This window comes from Varanus komodoensis, unplaced genomic scaffold, assembly GCF_004798865.1.
Source record: "Varanus komodoensis strain SLA01 unplaced genomic scaffold, ASM479886v1 scaffold2, whole genome shotgun sequence".
Lineage (NCBI taxonomy): Eukaryota > Metazoa > Chordata > Lepidosauria > Squamata > Varanidae > Varanus > Varanus komodoensis.
Genome location: NW_025335568.1, coordinates 2,755,663 through 2,773,524, shown reverse-complemented (window position 1 = coordinate 2,773,524; position 17,862 = coordinate 2,755,663). Strand labels below are relative to the sequence as shown.

The following is a 17,862-nucleotide window of genomic DNA, read 5'->3' as shown; positions in this document are numbered from 1 at the left end:
GTTGCATAGCCAGAAGTGTGGCTTCTGGATCGAGAGAGGTATTACTGACCCTCTATAAGACTCTGGTGCACCCGCGACTGGAGCATTGTGCTCAGTTTTGGGCCCCTCATTACAGGAAGGATATGGCCAGGTTGGAGTCAGTGCAGCGTAGGGCCACAAGGTTGGTGGCCGGTTTGCAGGGGATGCCGTATGAGGCGAGACTGAGGGAACTGGGCCTCTTCAGCCTGGAGAAGAGGAGACTCAGAGGGGGTCTGTTGGTGACATGCAGGTATGTGAGGGGGTGTCACACGGAGGGGGGGAGAGACCTGTCCCCCCCTGCAGAGGAGGGCAGGATGCGCTCCGACGGAGCAAAGCTCAGGGAGCCAAGGTTCAGTTTGGATGCCAGGAAGCACTTCCTGACAGTCAGGACCCCGAGGGTCTGGAATGGGCTTCCACAAGAGGTCGTTGAGGCCCCATCGGTGCGGGTGTTCAAGGACAGGCTGGACGTGCACATGGTGGGAGCCGGCTGGAGCCGGGGTCAGACTAGATGGCCCGGGAGACCCCTTCTGACTCGCTCTGTTTCTGTGTTTCTATGTTTCTTTTCTGTTGGTTGCTCACCCGCAGGGGCTGCCTCGAAGCTGGACTAGAGTCCCTGCTGAAGGCCACTGGGAGCAACCTCTTGATTCTCCGGATTTCTCACTGCCCCAACATCTTGACAGATCGCTCCCTCTGGCTGGCCAGCTGCTACTGCCGAGCACTGCAAGCTGTCACCTACCGGTAAGGGGGCGAACAGGGTCCTCCCCCCACAGAGAACCTTGCAGCTGCAGGGGAGCATCCACACCCATTTTGCTGGGCAGAACTGAACCAGTGCAGCAGAGTTCAGCACAGGCATTTGCGGGGAGAGGTATTCGGCCAAAGATTTGTCTCACTAGTCAATACGAATCCAGGCAAATCTGCTTAATTGCTGTCATTTGTGCATATGGTAAGGAGGCTTCTGTTTTTTCTTGGCTCAAAATGCTGTTTTCATACTCCAGAATTCTGCACTTTAAAAATCGGGCAAAGTGCAGCCACATATCCCTGGAATGTCATCTTTTTTATTCACCTGGCCCTTTTAGAGCAGCTGAAAGTACAGCCCACTAACTGATGACACTTTTCCCAGCATGGAGAGGAAGGGCCCAGCTGGCAGCAACCATTTTTTTCCCAGAATGCCCCGGAGATGTGATACAGCTTCTGTGGCATTCTGGGGAGGGAGGATGGAAGCCAACCAATGTGAGCTCCCGCTGGAAAGGGGTCAGAGCCCCAACCCTGCATGGTACACATGAGTACCACAAGGGTGTGAATGTGAGCAAGGACAATCATGCTGGTTTGCTTTGATCAGAGGGAGGCTGACCCAAACGGGCCTCGTTAGCCTCCATCTTTCATTTGGTCCCAAAGCAGTGCACAGACCTTGTCTGAAGGGTGGCAGGCCTCGGCTGAGTGGCCTGAGGAAGACGAGGCCTCCTCTTCCTCTGCCCCACATCGCAGGTGGGAGCCTCGTCCGACAGCCCCACAAACCGTCTGGCCCACGCCATCTGTCATGTGGCAAGGAAAAGCCAGCAGGGGCGTAAGTCCCTAATGGACCATCGTCTTCTCTTCAAGTCCGGCAAAGTGACAGGCGAACAAAAGGGTTTTTTCTCCAGTGAGCACTATTGGGACTGCAGCAAGAAACGTTGTGACCAGCCCAGCGTGAACGAGGCAGTGCGATTGTCTTGGATTCGGAGGCTGGGCTGGTGGAGAAGCCATCTGGGATCCTGCAAGACACTGTGGGCTGCTCTTTGCAAAACAAGTGAGCAATCTGTGGCCTGCAGGAAGCTGCCGGTGCAGCTTCGCAGTTTTCAGATCTGCAGGGAAGCCGGTCGCACTCCCGTCTGTGTCCAAGATGGGCCGGTCCACACATGTGGTGGAGTCATGAGGCGCCAGGGGCCTGAAGCACTAGGGCGGCCTGTACCACTGAAGAATGAAAGCAGGGGTGCTGTTCTTTATCCTGCTTTCTGGCCCTGCAGCACACCTTCTCCATCATCTTTCATTCTTACAGAACAATGAAAACGCATCAGGGGAAAAGGATTGTTGCGGGGTTGGCTTTTAATCGTATATGGAGGTACACAATTCTCCATGGGGGGAAGAAAGCCGAGGAAGACGTTCTTTTTCTGCCATCATAATGCTAGAACGCAACGGGGCCACCCTGTGAGGCTGATGGACAGGTTGGCTTAATCAGGTCTCGTTTTATCGGAATGGTTCTTAACGTGAGCATGCTGGAATCCTGCAGCATCTTGTATGGTATCCATACCTTTGCTACCTCCATTTTGTTGATTATTTTAAGACCACGGATTACTTCTTGATAATGCCAAGACTTGGGACAGTTCAACAGAAGCCGTGAGCAGAGCCGGCTGGAGCCGGGGGTCAGACTAGATGGCCCAGGAGGCCCCTTCTGACTCGCTCTGTTTCTATGTTTCTAAGCCCTTCTTCGCACAGTCCAAAGTGAAACAAGAAGCAGCGATTCCCCCCCCTCCCCATTTGGGCTTCAAAAGAGTCCTCAGGGGATTCCTGGAGCGAAGCAGGGGGTCCTTCGCACCCAACCCTTTGGGGGCTGCGGAGGAGCAGAAGGGCACTTGCTGGTGGCTCGTCTCCTGGCACTGGGGATTTTTCCTTCTGGGTGGCGATCTCCTCATGAGGCTGAGACACCAAGGCAGGTTGCCTCCGGCCAGACCAAGGGGGCCGGAGGAGGGGGCGTCCCCCGCAAGGGGCCCTGCTGAAGCACATTCCCCTGGGTTGGTTTCTCCTGCCACGTCTTTCCCGCAAGGTGTTCAACTCTCCCAAGGCACCCAGGTCGGGGGTGCCCAAGCTCTGATTGCTGGCTTGGGGATGCGCGTGTGGACTTCCTTCCAGATGTGGGCTGGGGGCGGGGGGGGGGGGCTGGAGCATGCATTCCAGCACGCTTGAGTTGCCGGCCACAACGCCTACAGGAAGCATCTCCGCTTTTTAGGATGGGGGGAGCCCTTCTGCAAAGGCAAGGAGTCCCCAAACAGAGGGGTACGGCTAGAAGAAGGGGGTGAGGCACTGGGGAACCCCCAACTGGGACTCCAGGTTGCCCAGTTTGGGCTGCAAGCCTGCATTTCAACATCCCTCGGTTAGAGCAATTGCTTGGCATGCAGGGACTTCTGCATCCAGTTCTCAACAGGTTAGTTATTATATCTCCTCTTATCGTAGCTGACATAATTCTCCTCCTCTCAGTCTCCTCTTCACAACAACCCTGTGAGGAGGATTAAACTGAGAGTCAGGGCTGGTCCAAAGTCCCCCGGGTCTGGGGCACCGGATGTGCCTCCCCGCCCAGAGGCCCTCCTCCGGGAGCCCCCGCTGAAGGAAATTGGGGGGGTACTTACCCGGAGAAGGGCCTTTTCGGCGGTGGCGCCCTGACTTTGGAACACCCCCCAGGGAAGTTCACCTGGTAGCCTCGCTTTATTCTTTTCAACATCAGGCAAAACCCCTTTTATTTTCCTGGCATTTTAATATTTAATTGGTTTTACCTTTGATTTTATCACTAATGGTCAGATGCGGTGTGTTGTTTGTTGGTGTGTTGTGGTTTTTGTGAGGATGGCATATAAAAAACTTTAAATAAATAAATGACTGAGTGAGCGAGTTTTCGGGCTGAGTGGGGGCTAGAACCTTGCACCCCCCTGCCCCAGTCCAGTGCTCTAACCACTGCACTGTCGTACCCCCTTTCCATGAAATGCTAGAGAAATGCTGTCAGTCAGAACTGACAAGTTCAGGCCGGATGAAACCTGTCTCTGGTAGGACAGCAGCCAACACGCATAATAGTCTCTCTCTCTCTCTCTCTCTCTCTCTCTCTCTTTGTCTCTCTCTCATACCACTGGCTTGCTCGCCTCCGTTCTCTTCACCCAGAAGAAATTATCATGTGCACCTGAGCTTCGTGGCAGCTCTCGAACCTGCCACCGTGACTCATATGTTTTAATTAAGACCATGCCAAACTGCTCTCACGCCTGGCAGACAGCTTCCGCGGAGATGTATGAGCGTTCCAGATAATGCGATTTTTGCTTATTTTTAGGCTCATCCAAAGTATAGAAATGGGTCACTGAAAAAGGAGGAAAACTCACGCTTCCTTTTCATGAGCCGGGCTGCTTGGCCACACTGGATCGCTCTCCCGGGGGTCTTGGCACTGCGGCCCTCCCCTCCTCCCGGACAGCAGTGGGTCGTTGGATGCCCGAGGCAGAACATGGGTGATCCCAAGCCATAAAATCCCAAATCCCTTTTGCACTTCTTAATGCGGAACAGAACGCAGCCCCTGATTGTTTTAGGGGCATTTGCATGGACCCCCTCCCAGGGGACACCCCACAAACCGGGCATTTCCTCAGCCCTCACAGGCACAGCGATTCCCCACTGGAGACAACACCCCCTCCTCTCCTGACCCCTGGAAAGGCTGTATCCAGGAACGCCACGTGCATTTAACAGATTCCAAGCATCATGCACACCGATTCCTCCCGGCATTCCAGGATTCCTTCCTCCCGCTTCATTTGAAAAAGGCCCTCTAGATCCTCTGCTGTTCCAGGCAGCAGATGCCCCAAGCCCCGAGTTTGGAGGCTTCTGTGCAAGGAAGGAAGAGGGATGGGTGGGGTTGTGCCCGCCGTCTATTCTTTTACACGTTGGAATCCAGCCAGAAAAGACTTGTTCGTGTGTGGATTAGCAAGACAGCAAATGAATAGATACTCGCCCACCTTGTGGCTGCCAGTTGGTTTTCCTTCACCCACCAGCACTCTGAGGCCTGGCAGGGCTTCCCTCCTTCTTAGGTCGTTTCCCCCAATAAAGTGTATTTACTTCTGCAGCTCCTGGAGCTCCCACAGAGCCACCTGCCTGGCAGGCCGCTGCAGTCGTTCCAGCTCCATTGGTGCCATGTTGGCTGCCTGGTTACAGGAGCCAGGGAACAAGGCGCAGCCCCCAGCCCAGGGGTGGTGGGTCTCCCAAGAGCGGCGCTTGTGGGGAGAGAGGTGTGGCCAATCATCTCACAGCCGGCTCCTCTGCTTCCTGGGGGAGACTGCTAGAAACCGGGCACCGGGCGGCTTGAGCCTCCCTGGGTCCAGCCAGCAATGCTTTTCGAAGCAGGGCTCTGTCTTTATACAGCTGGTAGAGACCTTTGGGTTAAGGAGGTGGTGCTTCATTTCTTTCAGCTGAGAAAGGCATTTCGCAGTGCCCTGCTCTGCCGGGGGCTGGAGAATGTCAGCGGCTGACCTTGTCCGTCTGCCTCTTTTCCTGCCTCCCTCTTGCAGGAGTTCAACCGATCCCGTGGGCCACGAGGTCATCTGGGCACTAGGAGCAGGCTGCCGGGACATCATCTCCTTGCAGGTGGCACCCCTGCACCCTTGGTAAGGATGCCGCGGGGTGCACTCACACCGACACACGCACTGCGCAGAGACACGCACACACGCACTGCGCAAGAGCTGGGCAGGGCTGGCCGGGGTCTCTTCGTCAGAGGACCCCGAATGCTTTGTGGTTTCTATTCGGAGCCAGAGGAGAGCTATTTGTGGTGCTCCTTGGTTGTGAGCCTGTTTGCGGGGCAGTTCAGGACCATGGAGAGCGCCTATGCAGCCAGGATGGAGGCTGCGATGCATGTGAGTTCCACCGATACAGGAAACACCAGAATGTCCCGTACTAGAAGCATCAGGTGGGGCGATTTTCACTGGGAAAATGGCATGGGAAGGGAAGGGTTAATCCCATTCCCTCTTTAGCATAGTCCCAGTTGGATCCATGTATTTGCGAAAGGGACCTCGGGGTGCTGGTCGACTGCAGGCTGAACATGAGCCAGCAATGTGGCACGGCAGTCAAGAGGGCAACCGCCACCCTTGGATGCACAGCCAGAAGCGTGGCTTCTAGATCGAGAGAGGGATTACTGCCTCTCTACACGACTCTGGTGCACCTGTAGCTGGAGAGTTGTGCTCAGTTCTGGGTTCCAAATTACAGGAAGGCTATAGCCAGGTTGGAGTCAGTGCAGCACACGGCCACAAGGTTGGTGGCCGGATTTCAGAGAAAGCCATATGGGGAGAGACTGGGGGAACTGGGTCTCTTCAGCCTGGAGAAGAGGAGACTCAGAGGGGATCCGTTGGCGACATACAGGTATGTGAGGGGGTGTCACACAGAGGTGGGGAGAGACCTGTTCTCCCCTGCAGAGGAAGGCAGGACGCGCTCCAACGGAGCAAAGCTCAGGGAGCCAAGGTTCAATTTGGGTGCCAGAAAGCACTTCCTGACAGTCAGGACCCCGAGGGTGTAGAATGGGCTTCCCCGGGAGGTGGCTGAGGCCCCATCGGTGTGTGTGTTCAAGGACAGGCTGGACATGCACATGGTGGGCATGTCGTGAGCAGAGCTGGCTGGAGCCGGGGGTCAGACTAGATGGCCCCAGAGGCCCCTTCTGACTCGCTCTGTATCTGTGTTTCTATGTGTGGCACCTGCGCAGCCCATTCCCCTCCTGAAATGTCTTTCAAGTCAAAACCATCATTCCCAAGCGGACTTTTCCCCTGCGGGAAGGCAGGTGCAGGGCAGCGCAGGGACCCCAAGCTTTTCCAGGTAGGAGTGGAAGAGCGGCTTCGTTAGTATGGTTTTGAGCTAGAAAAGGACTGAGTGGACGGTGCTGGGCCTCTTTTCTTCGCCCACCCATCTATGCAGACTGTGCCATTGTCCCAGCCATTTTTTTAATATCAGGGAAAGAAATCCAGAACTCTCTTGCCGATGCAGCCAGAAGAGAGGAAGTGGCTGCCTCGCTGCTCCCTGGAGCTGCAAGAGCTCTGATGGCGAAGGTCTCCTCGCACCCCTGAGGGTGATCAGGCGGTGTTCAAATGATGACGGTGCATGTGTGAACTGGTGCTGCACAGACACACACCTGGGTTTTGGCATCTGTGAACATGCCTCCTGAAACGGAGGTTCTATTGCGAAGGTTTGGGTGCCCGTTCAAGATGCTGGGGTGGATTTCTTTACTGGGGAAGTGTGTCTTGTGTAACTCTTGATATGGATACTCACAATTCAGTGACTACAGTTTCCAAAACATGAATACAGAAAGTTCGAACAAGAAGACACTGGCTTGGTTCAGACAAGATGGTAACCGCACTAGGGTTGAGCATGAATTGCATGGGGGTTTTCATTGAACCATTTCGTTGATGAACTGTGGCTTATCATGTCCAAACACAACTATGCTAACAAACCATGGTTCACTCACCACAAATAAATCACAGTTTGCAGCCCAATGTCAAGCAATGGATCCTTTCCATGGGCAGTTTGTGGGAAACCAACCATGGCTTGTTATCACAGCCAAGCTCATGATAACCCAGCTTTCAGTGACAACCCACACTCAACCCTAGAGTCTGGGTTATCATTTCTGAACCCAGACACTGCATTTAGCATTTGGGCCACAGTCTAAACCAGCCTTCCCCAAAGCAGTAGCTTCCAGAGGCGTTCCACTACAATTCTTGTCTTTCCTGGGAGAAGTTGGCCTAGCAGAAAGCTGCAGCTTAGTGGGAGGACACCGGCCTTGAATGCCGAAGATCCAGGTCCAATTCCCAGTACCTCCAGGACCCAGGGCTCAGGGGAAGAGAAGCTCCAGTGCATGCCGGAGGTACCAGATTCAGTCCCCAAGCACCCTGGAGTGCCCCAGCACCTCAGTCGCAAACGACCTTTGCAGACTGTGCCGCATTATAGCATTAGAAAGGAAAGCTGTGCCAGAGAAAAGAAGAAAGAATTCAAACTGGTGCCAATTCAGACATGATTTTCTGAAAAAGGAAATATCCAGCATAGTTTCAGAAAGATGCTTATCTCCATTTCCCCAGTCCCATAAGTGCAGTGAAGCCATCATCTGGAAAAATCCTGCACCACCATCCGTTCCCTGCCCCCACCCCCACAAAAACAGGACTGAAGTCGAACGCCATCCATTTCCCCTGCTCCAATTCAAGCTGTGCTGAACTCCTGTAAGCCTGGACAGATGACACATTCTTCCCCCTAATTTGTGCCTGCTAATGACATTATGTAAATCAGGAATGCTTTGATCAGCTTCCCCTCTGCTTTCCTTTCTGCAAAAATTCTCTTCCAGCCAGCAACCAACCCGCTTTAGCAACCGCTGCCTGCAGATGATCGGCCGCTGCTGGCCCCACTTGAGGGCGCTGGGAGTCGGCGGGGCAGGTTGTGGCATCCAGGGACTGGCCTCCCTAGGTAAGCCTGGCTTCGTGGACGCTCAGCAGGCGGGGCAGGAGTGGCCATGGGAAACTCGGGTCCTTTTGCAGCAGGTTGCCCCCAGATATGGCGACTCCAGTGGTGTTTCTGCCCTGGAGAGGAGACAGCCCTTAAGGCAAACTGGCTGCTTTGCTTCCTTTTTTGAATCATGTCATGCAAAACTTTATGGTGACCTGGTTCGCACATAATGCTAACCCTTGGTCCATACAACCATGGATTGTTGAATTCTGAGCTGTCTTGATGCATGGACCCAACTGTGCTAATAAACCATGGGATGGTAATGACAAACAACCCAGAAAGAGAACCCACGGTTCATTGTTGGGTTATCGTTACACGTGAATCCTGAACTGTGGCTTATTCATGGATTGTTTGGCCAGGCTACAGAGGTGGCAGGCAAGAGGTGAGAGGTTAAAAGAAAAAAACCACCAACTGATGTGCCAGCACTACAGTTCCTCAAAGGCACAGGATGCAGAGAGGGAGGAGATGAAGAAGAATGGAAGCAGCCTAGGGACTGAGAAACCACAGTTTGAGCATCTGCCGGGCAAACTCTGGGTAGTACAACAAACCATGGGTTAACCATGGGCTCAGTGAACCAGGCCAGTGCCAGTATAAACACACGTCCTCCAATCTGCTGGAGGCAAACCTGAGGCCGCACCTGGATCAAGGCTCTCCAACCCTGGAGGTGTGTGCTGGAGCTGAAGCCAGGTGGGGAGCTGATCTGGCAGGACAGAAACGGAGAGCTAGGCTGGGTGCTTCTGGCACGGAAAGACTTCCAGCGCTTTATTCTGGCCTGTGCCACATGGCTTGCTTCCCGAGGTGCAAGGTCCTCCGGTCCAGCCCAGTTGCTGGACTGAGATTCCCATCAGCCTGAGCCAGCAAAGGCCATGGTGCAGTCGGGGCGACTTCTGGAGGGCCATAGACTGACCGCACCACCTCGGCCCTTGGGGCCTTTGCTGAGGCCTCTGAGCGAGCCCCCGTCTTATGTCTGCTACTGAGCTGGACGTGGGGAGGGGCAGGATAGAGATGCAGTGGGGGGCAAGAGCCCCCATTAGTTCTGGGTGAGAAGTTGAGTCAGAGGTAAAATGGACCCTCGTCACCCACAGCTCCATCTGGTGGCATCACCAGCAGCCCGTTTCCCTTCCCCAGCGACCTCGGGGAACATCGTGCTGTCAGACTGGCGTTCTGGGGGAAACGGCGGCACGGGGCCAAGCCCCAGGGTGTGGGGATCATTTTCCTTGAGAACCGAAGTCCCCTATTCCCCAGAAAAGATTACGTTGCAGTGGGGCCCTTTCCTTGAACTGGGCCCCAGAAGGGAAGGCCGTTTTGCACCGGCAAACCAACACACAACCAAGGGAACCGTCAAAGGCCCCCGTGATGGTGGGCGCACGTCCTGCGCTTGGCAGACCCCAGGCGCGCCACCGGCAACACCCCAAGTGTGCCTCTCTGTCACCAGCCCGCAACTGCATGCGCCTCCAAGTGCTGGAACTGGACCACGTGATGGAAGTGAACCAGGAGGTGGCGGCCGAGGTGTGTCGAGAGGGCCTGAAGGGCCTGGAGATGCTGGTTCTGACCTCCACGCCGGTCACCCCCAAAGCGCTGCTGCATTTCAACAGTGAGTGGAAACCCCTGAGGGGGCCGGGAGGAGGAACGTGCGGGGCACATGGGTCGGGAAAATTCCAGCGGGTTCCAGGGCCGAAAAGCCAGGAGCCAGGAACCGGACGGCCGCCACTGGGACAGCCGGTTAAGTGGGGAAGGGGAGCTCGGTGCCCAATCTCCGCCGACCGGGCATTGTCGGAGATGGGCCGCTGGGGCTGATAGGCCTTTGGTCAAATGCAGCTTCAGCCCTTTTGATGCAGTGCTGCAATTTCCCCATATCCTGGTGCCTTCTGGAGGTGTTCAAGTATAGAGCTGATAGGTTTGTAATGTGTGGTTTTGTTCCCGGATGCCACGCTTTACTTTTATCTTGCTTTCACTGGAAGACCATTCCGAGACAGTAGTACCCGGACAGCGTACGAAAGTCTTAAATAAATAATCATAATAAAGGATAAATCAAACCCTTTGCCCCCCAGCCGGCAGCCCGTAGCTGGAGCATGGGCACTGTATTCCAGCACCTCAGAAGGGCGCAGAGTCAGGAAGGCCGTCCTGGCATTGGCTCTGGGTAGGCGCACAGTGCTTGTGTGTGAAGCACGGGGACCGTGAAGAAGGCTTTTAGATCGCAGGGTGCGCTCGGCATCCTGTATCCCGACCCTCCCGTTCCTCGTCGGGTCATGACTAGGGTGGAGCCCCGGAGGCCTGGGCCGCAGGTAGGTTTCGCAGAGCCCAGATCTGCTTCAAAGGGCCCCAGAGGCGCACTGAGGGCACCGGGGGGCTGTTTTCTCAGCTCACTGACCATCGGAGGGGGGATTTCCAAGGGGGATTTCAGCCTGGCAGGGAAGGGTTTGCATCCCCCTCCCCATCAGCTTCATCTCCCACCCCAATTTTTCCTTCCATGGCGGTTATGCTTAGAAACAATCTTTTCCATTCTTTTCGGACGATTTGGACCAGGCTGCAAATGCATTGAAGAATTTATTTGATTTGAGACAATTTGGATGATTAATTAATTCATTAATCATTAATTAAATTAATTGGCTGGCATTGCATGCTGAGAAATGGGAAATGGGCCTCTGGTCTGACTGACATCCGTCCAAAGAAGATCCGGTGGGACTCGTGGCCTCCGTGTCACTTTGGGTGCCTGTCGAAGGCGGATTTGTCCCGCTCGGCCTTCCTTGCTGACCAGCCACTGTTTTATTGCTGTTTTGTTTTAATACCATCTTTTGTTCTTTTTTATCTTTTCATTGTTCACCACTCCAGAATCTATATAGAATCTATTTCTATAGAAGTGTTGCAATCAATTAATTAACTCAATCTTCAGTTGAGGGTGATTTTTTAAAAGATAGCTCAGAGTAGGATGCTTACCAGAACTGAGAATTGTGGCTTTTAAGATTATTTTCTGTCTCACTCCCTATTGCAGCAGAGCTAAAATACCTCGAAATGCCCTTAACTCTCATCGCTGCTGATTAAATCTACTAATTCATGAATCTGTTAATTGATCGGCTTTGTCAGTTAATCTACTAATTAAAATCCAGCAGCCCTATTAATTAAAGAAAAAGCGGGGTAGAAGCAAGCAGTCTCTTTTCAAAGCCTTGAGTGACCTAAGCAAACTGATTATAAGCATAAATACTGAACAGGCAATTTCTAGCAGGAACTTGGAAGAACAAAATTCCTGCCTCATATTGTAGGTTGTGATTAAAAGTAAAATTTGCAGAATTCTATAGTATTATGGAGAGGGCTTTTGGGGTGAAAGCGCATGGAAGTTCTCATGAACCTACTTTCTCCAGCATGGGGGTTCTCATTGGCAATGCATTGAAAATATGATTTTTAATACCCTAAATTGCAGGCAATCATTTACCTTAGATCCTCTGGCCGCCTCTAAAAGGCAAGGTAGGACTGGTAGGTCCTGCTCTTCAAATTAAAGGTGTTTTTCTGCCTCGAAGGTGTTTGCCGGAACCTGAAGTCCATCGTGGTACAGGTTGGGATCACCGACTACTTCAAGGAGCCAAACAGTTCTGAGGCCAGGAAGATGTTTGAGGAAATGGTCAACAAGCTGCAGGTAACGGCATTTCGGCACCTGCTCGCTGCAAGCCCTGCCTGCAGGTCTGGGATGCGGAACCAAGGCAATCCCTGGGAGAGGGTGCCAGGGACTAGGCACTTGAAGGGACTTGTTGAGCCAGGGCCTGCCCAAGTCTGTGTTTTGGGAATGGGGGAGCAGGAGGCCAAAGTGCCTGAGGGAAACCTGCCCCAGAGAAGCCCCCCTGACTTCAGGAAGGCCGGAGCTGGCGGCTGCAAGCCCAGCTGCCTCACTGAGGTCCTGGGGATTGTGAGGGCCACGCACATCAGGACACAGCTGAGGGCCTCTGTGGGCGAAGGGGCCCCTCCCTGGGGCTTGCTCACAGATTCAGGATGCAAGTCAGCCTTCAGGTTCAGCAGGGGCATAAAAGTAGCAGGTAGTCCCCATTTTGCAGGCCTCTGACAGATAACCTGGCATGCCGGGGTTTGGAAATTATGTGATTGCAAAGCAGACGCGGGGCCAGAATGGCCACATTTCCTGACTATCGGCCCCGCTGGGTGGGCTGTGGGGAGTTGTAGTCCAGAACACCTCGAGAGCCCAGGTTGCCTCCCTGAACCAGGTAAGCATGCAGTCCGATCCCACGAGGTTGAGGCCTGAGTGGAGAGACGGACCCTCTCCCAAATTTAAAAATACGGAACGTGCAAACATCTTGATGGCCGTCCCCCTGCCATCATTTCCCTGCCATAAATCCCCGCCCTCCTTCGTGGATCCCCCAGATGGTGATGGGGGGACGGGGGAACTGGCAAGAAAAAGAGTCTTCTCGGTCATGGCTCCTCACCTTTGGGATCCTCCTCCAAGGGGTGCGACGGGCACCCCCTTTATCTTGCTTTCTGCGCCAAGTCAAGACTTTTTTCTTTAGTGTCTGTTTGCTGCTGGTTGATTGTTGTATTGTTTACCGTTTATTCTCCTCCTGTTTCCTATGTATATGGTCGTATTTATACTGTACAAGAGTTCTTCAAAAGGTTTCTGCACCTTTTAAAATCTATTTATTAAGAATTTCGAAAACAAATCACATCACATCACTTCCTTTGCGATGCCTTTTTCCCAGCGTTGTACCAACTTTCTAATGCCATCAGCAAAAAATGTATAAATAGACATCAATTTATATACATATAAATGTTTAAATATAAATATATAAATATATTTATAAAATGCAAAATATAAAAGTGCAGAAACTTTTTGAAGACCCCTCGTATTTTAATTTTACTATGCTTTATGCTTTTGTTTCTTACTGTTATTTATTTATTTTTATCTGTATTTTAAATAGATTTATATGGCACACTGTGAGCTGCCCAGAGATCCTTTGCCTATGGGGCAGCATACAAGCATGATAAATACATAAATAACTTAATATTTATTTATTAGATTTATATCCCACTTTTTTCTTTTTGAAAGAATGCAAAGTGGCTTACATCATTCTCCTCCTTCTGCTCTCAATCTTATCCCCACAACAACAACAACAGCCCTGTGAGGGAGGTTGGGCTAAGAGGCAGTGGCTGGCGCAGAGTCGCCCAGTTGGCTCCATGGCTGAGCGGGGACTGGAACCCGGGTCGCCTGAGTCCCAGTCCCGCGTTCTTCATCACGACACCACACAAGGGCCAGAGGTGACAGCAGAAACCAATCAATGCCTCCCTTATGAGCACCAAGGCAGCTCAGTGCTGAACAACAATTAGGCATGTTAATTAAATTGTCCTGCACCGCAGCTGCCCACAATTTGTCGTGAGCAGAGCCAGCTGGAGCCGGGGGTCAGACTAGATGGCTTGGGAGGGCCCTTCTGACTCTCTGTGTTTCTATGTAACTGTTCACTCGCGGAGCGTGACCAGCCCCCAACAGAAAGCAGAAAGTGTGTTGATGCTGGACATCCGGCTTCCGCTGCCAATCCGGCTGCCCAAATGCTTTCTGGCTCCTCACGAGAAGGCGGGTGGAGGCACCACGGGATGCTTCAGGAGACCCCGGCCTCCCTCCCCACTGCCCCTGGACACCCACACACACGGTCGCCCCACCGTCGGGCTTCGGACTTTGGAGCCGCCGTCAGCGTGGGAAGAATTGCTCCGGCCCCAGCACGTTTTCCACGGGAGCGCTTCTCCAGCTCATCCCACTCCCCGCAAACCGCGCTGTGAGGCCGCAGGATTGGGCCCCGCGTGTCTTCAGTGCCTGAATTCAGGCGGCAATTTAGGGTTCTCTTCCAGCAGGGGTTGAATTTCTACTCCTGTGCTCTGATCCATGAACCATCATTGAATGGCGACTCTTACTGCTTTGCGGAGGGCTGATGATCGCAACTCGCCCCGAGGACCGCTCTGCCTCCGTCCGGTTTTTTCTTTTCTTTTAAGGCAGCCAACAGCGCTGCGTGCGTAGAATGGTGGTGGGGGGGTCCCCATCGGGGCTGCAGCACTGGGAGAGTTCACCCTTTCCCCAGCTCCACTGTCCTGATCATTCCCAGTCTGAGGATGCGGCCCAATGCACCCAGAGAGCTCCCAGAATTCTCCAGCCGGCTGTAGACTTGCTGGACTTTTTTCGAAGATCACATCCTCAATCTGTTCTTTGCTCTGATGATCTCTCTCTCTCTCTCTCTCTCTCACACACACACACACACACACACACACACACACACACACACGTACGTTCATACTTGGTGCAGTGTCTCTTTTCAGTACTGGAGTGAATCGCAGCAGATTCAACTGAGAAACCAGCATAGCATTGGTTAACCCCCCCCCCATACTGAGATCCCATTGGCCACAGTGCATCAGGGTTTGTTTCATTTAGTTTTTTAATTTATTGTGAATTTATTTATTTGTCATTGTGAATTTATTTATTTGCCATTGTGAAGTTATTTGTCATTGTGAATTTATTTATTTGTTATTACCGGAACAAACCAAAATCTAAATAAAAGCAAACACATCCCAAATCAGCAATCCTGAAATAGAATTATTCAAGTAACAGCCTGAATCTGGATGCATCCGTTATTGATAACCTCCAGCAAAGCTGAGCAAAGATCACATGTGCATTCATGGGAGAGTAGCGTATGAAAGCGAGGCAGTGTGGTGCAGTGGTTAAGAGCACGGGACTGGGACTCAGGAGATCTGGGTTCTGGTCCCCGCTCGGCCATGGAGCCAGCTGGGTGACTTTGGGCCAGTCACAGACTCTCAGCCCGGCCTACCTCACAGGGTTGTTGTTGTGGGGATAAGATGGAGGAGGAGAGATGATGTCAGCTGCCATGAGCCCTTTGTCGGAAAAAGGCAGGATATAAATCGAAAAATAAATAAATAAAATAAAATAAACGTGGAGTGCAACAGTGCTGTTATGCAGCTTTGTTTGCAGGAGAGCAGCCGTGGGCATGGGTCCTGAAGTAAAGGGCAGGGCCTCTCAGCCCAGGGGAAGTCCGAGGGAGAACCCCTTGGATGGCCAGCTGGACATGTGCAGATGCCCCTTTTTTTAAGAGAGGCAGTGTGGCGTAGTGGGTCAGAGCACGGGACTGGGACTCAGACGATCTGGGTTCTGGTCCCCGCTCAGCCATGGAGCCACCTGGGTGCCTTGGGCCAGTCACAGACTCTCGGCCCAGCCTGCCTCGCAGGGTTGTTGTTGTGGGAATAAGATTGATAGCAGCAGGAGGGGAATGACGCAAGCCACTCTGTAAGAAAAAAGCAGCATATAAATCAAATAAATAAATAACATCATTATGCCATCTCACATACCGAAAACACTGTGAGGGCTGCTATCCCTTGTTTCATGAGAAGTGAACGTTTAACTTCCCGGTGTTATAGTACCAGTCTTTTACCTGTCGAAAGGGAGGAGGGAATTCAACAGCCTCGGTCATGCTTTAGCTTCCAAGAAATAGAATGATGACTTAGAAACATAGAAACAGAGCGAGTCAGAAGGGGTCTCCCAGGCCATCTAATCTGACCTCCAGCACCAGCCGGCTCCGCTCATGACATGCCCACCATGTGCAGGTCCAGCCTATCCTTGAACACCCGCACCGATGGGGCCTCAACGACCTCCCGTGGAAGCCCATTCCACACCCTCGGGGTCCTGACTGTCAGGAAGCGCTTCCTGGCATCTAAATGGAGCCTGGGTTCCCTGAGCTTTGCTCTGTTGGAGCGCATTCTGCCCTCCACTGCAGGGGAGAACAGGTCTCTGCCCACCTCCGTGTGACACCCCCTCACATACCTGTATGTCCCCAACAGATCCCCTCTGAGTCTCCTCTTCTCCAGGCTGAAGAGACCCAGTTCCCTCAGTCTCGCCTCATATGGCATCCCCTGCAAACCGGCCACCAACCTTGTGGCCCTACGCTGCACTGACTCCAACCTGGCTCTATCCTTCCTAGGGGGCCCAAAACTGAGCACAATACTCCAACTGCGGGGGCACCAGAGTCGTGTAGAGTGGCAGTAACACCTCTCTCGCTCTAGAAGCCACACTTCTGGCTATGCAACCAAGGGTGGCGCTCGCCCTCTTGGCCACCGCATCACACGGCTGGCTCACGTTCAGCCTGCAGTCGACCAGCACCCCGAGGTCCCTTTCGCAAGTGCTGCTCTCCAGCCACTTGTCACCTTACCTGTACTTAAAATGGCAGGTGCAGGAGGTGTTCTGGTACTGGGCTGAGCCATGCCGTGACTCCCCCGCAAAAGAGGCGGTTCCTGGATTTAGCCAAAAGACCTTTCTCGGCTTCACGGAGCCATCACTGCTCTCAGCAGCAACTCAGGGCGCTTAGACCCCACCCCACCTTCAGAGACAGAAGGCAGCCGAATATGGGTGGGGGGCTGTTGCCGCGGCTCCCTGGGAGCAGCCCCGTGGCTGCTGATGGGAACTGGGGTTAGAGCAGGCGTGTGTATCTGAGGCCAAGGGGCCCAGTCCAGCCCTGCGTGGTTTGCTGAGAACAAGGACCCCTTCCCAGGACCTCCTCCCCAGCCCTTCGGTTTTCGCAGTTCTGCCCCTTCCCTGCAGTAAAATATGCTTCCCCTAAGGGTTAGCCACCAGCAACAGCTGGAATATGCTGATATTCCTGGTGCGGCCTGTTGCCTTGGCACGACCACGGTGGCCTTCCTTCCCTTCCGCCGCCGGGACGCCTCCCGGGGCTGATCCTCTGAGATGGACTCGGGCCCTTGGGCTGAAAGAGGCCCCACTGTCCTGGGCCAGACGGCCCCACTGGGTTCATCTCAGGCCCGGGCGTTCCTCTGATGGGCAGACGGGTGAGAACCCATAGCCTGACGGGCTTTGGCGGCTCCAGAGCGGACGCCACGCAGCAGGGGTGCCCGGAAAGGAGGTGCCTGGCACATCCCCCCCGAGCCGCTTCCCTCGAGCCAGAGGGTCCCCAAGGGCCAGAGCTCGTTTGGCCCAGGAGGGCAGGTGGGCCGGATCCAGGCGCCCTGGCCCCGACCGCTACCCGGAGCAGGCGCTCTGGCGTGCAGCGTGCTCCCACTGTGCCTCTCTTCCAGGCCCTGAAGAAGAGGCCCGGCTTTTCCAAGATTTTGCACATTAAGGTGGAAGCAGGCCGCTAACCCGTGCAAGCGACGAGCCGAGCGATCGCAGCTTTCGTCTTCTGTCTGCCTGTTACTAAAGACACCCTGGAGCCCACAGCCGTGGCCCGCAAGCCTCCGTCCTCCGAAGCGGCACCTTGGGAAGCAACCTGCCAGGAGCACACACCCTTTGAGCGGGCCCCGGGAGCAGCAGCAACGGGGCCCCTTTTCCTTACGGGAGGGTAAGATGCATCGTCGAGACGTTGGTGCTATGAAAATCCACACGGGAAATTCTCCAGACTGCCGGAGAGGACGTCCGTCCATCCGTCCTCTTGTCCTCGCCTGCGCCTCTCTCTCCCCGCCCCTCGCTCTCCCTTTCTTCTGCAGAGGCAGCTGTGAAGCCGTCTGCTCTCCACGGCTGGGTCTTTTGTTTGCAGAGCAATCCTTTCTTGTCAAAAACTCTCCTTTTCTCCCCCCTCTGGAAGTCAATAACTTACTGGCCGA

General features: G+C 53.8%; 1 protein-coding gene across 1 annotated transcript in view; it reads left to right on the top strand.

Moving 5' to 3' along the window:
* Nucleotides 1-17,400, top strand: part of FBXO41 (F-box protein 41) — a 57,172-nt gene extending 39,772 nt beyond the window's left edge. Inside the window, exons 11-16 of the mRNA XM_044428467.1 lie at nt 604-756; nt 5,298-5,393; nt 8,102-8,220; nt 9,695-9,853; nt 11,775-11,890; nt 17,338-17,400. Coding sequence (XP_044284402.1) covers nt 604-756; nt 5,298-5,393; nt 8,102-8,220; nt 9,695-9,853; nt 11,775-11,890; nt 17,338-17,400 — 706 coding nt within the window. The remainder of the gene's footprint in view (nt 1-603; nt 757-5,297; nt 5,394-8,101; nt 8,221-9,694; nt 9,854-11,774; nt 11,891-17,337) is intronic.
* Nucleotides 17,401-17,862: the final 462 nt, after the last annotated feature.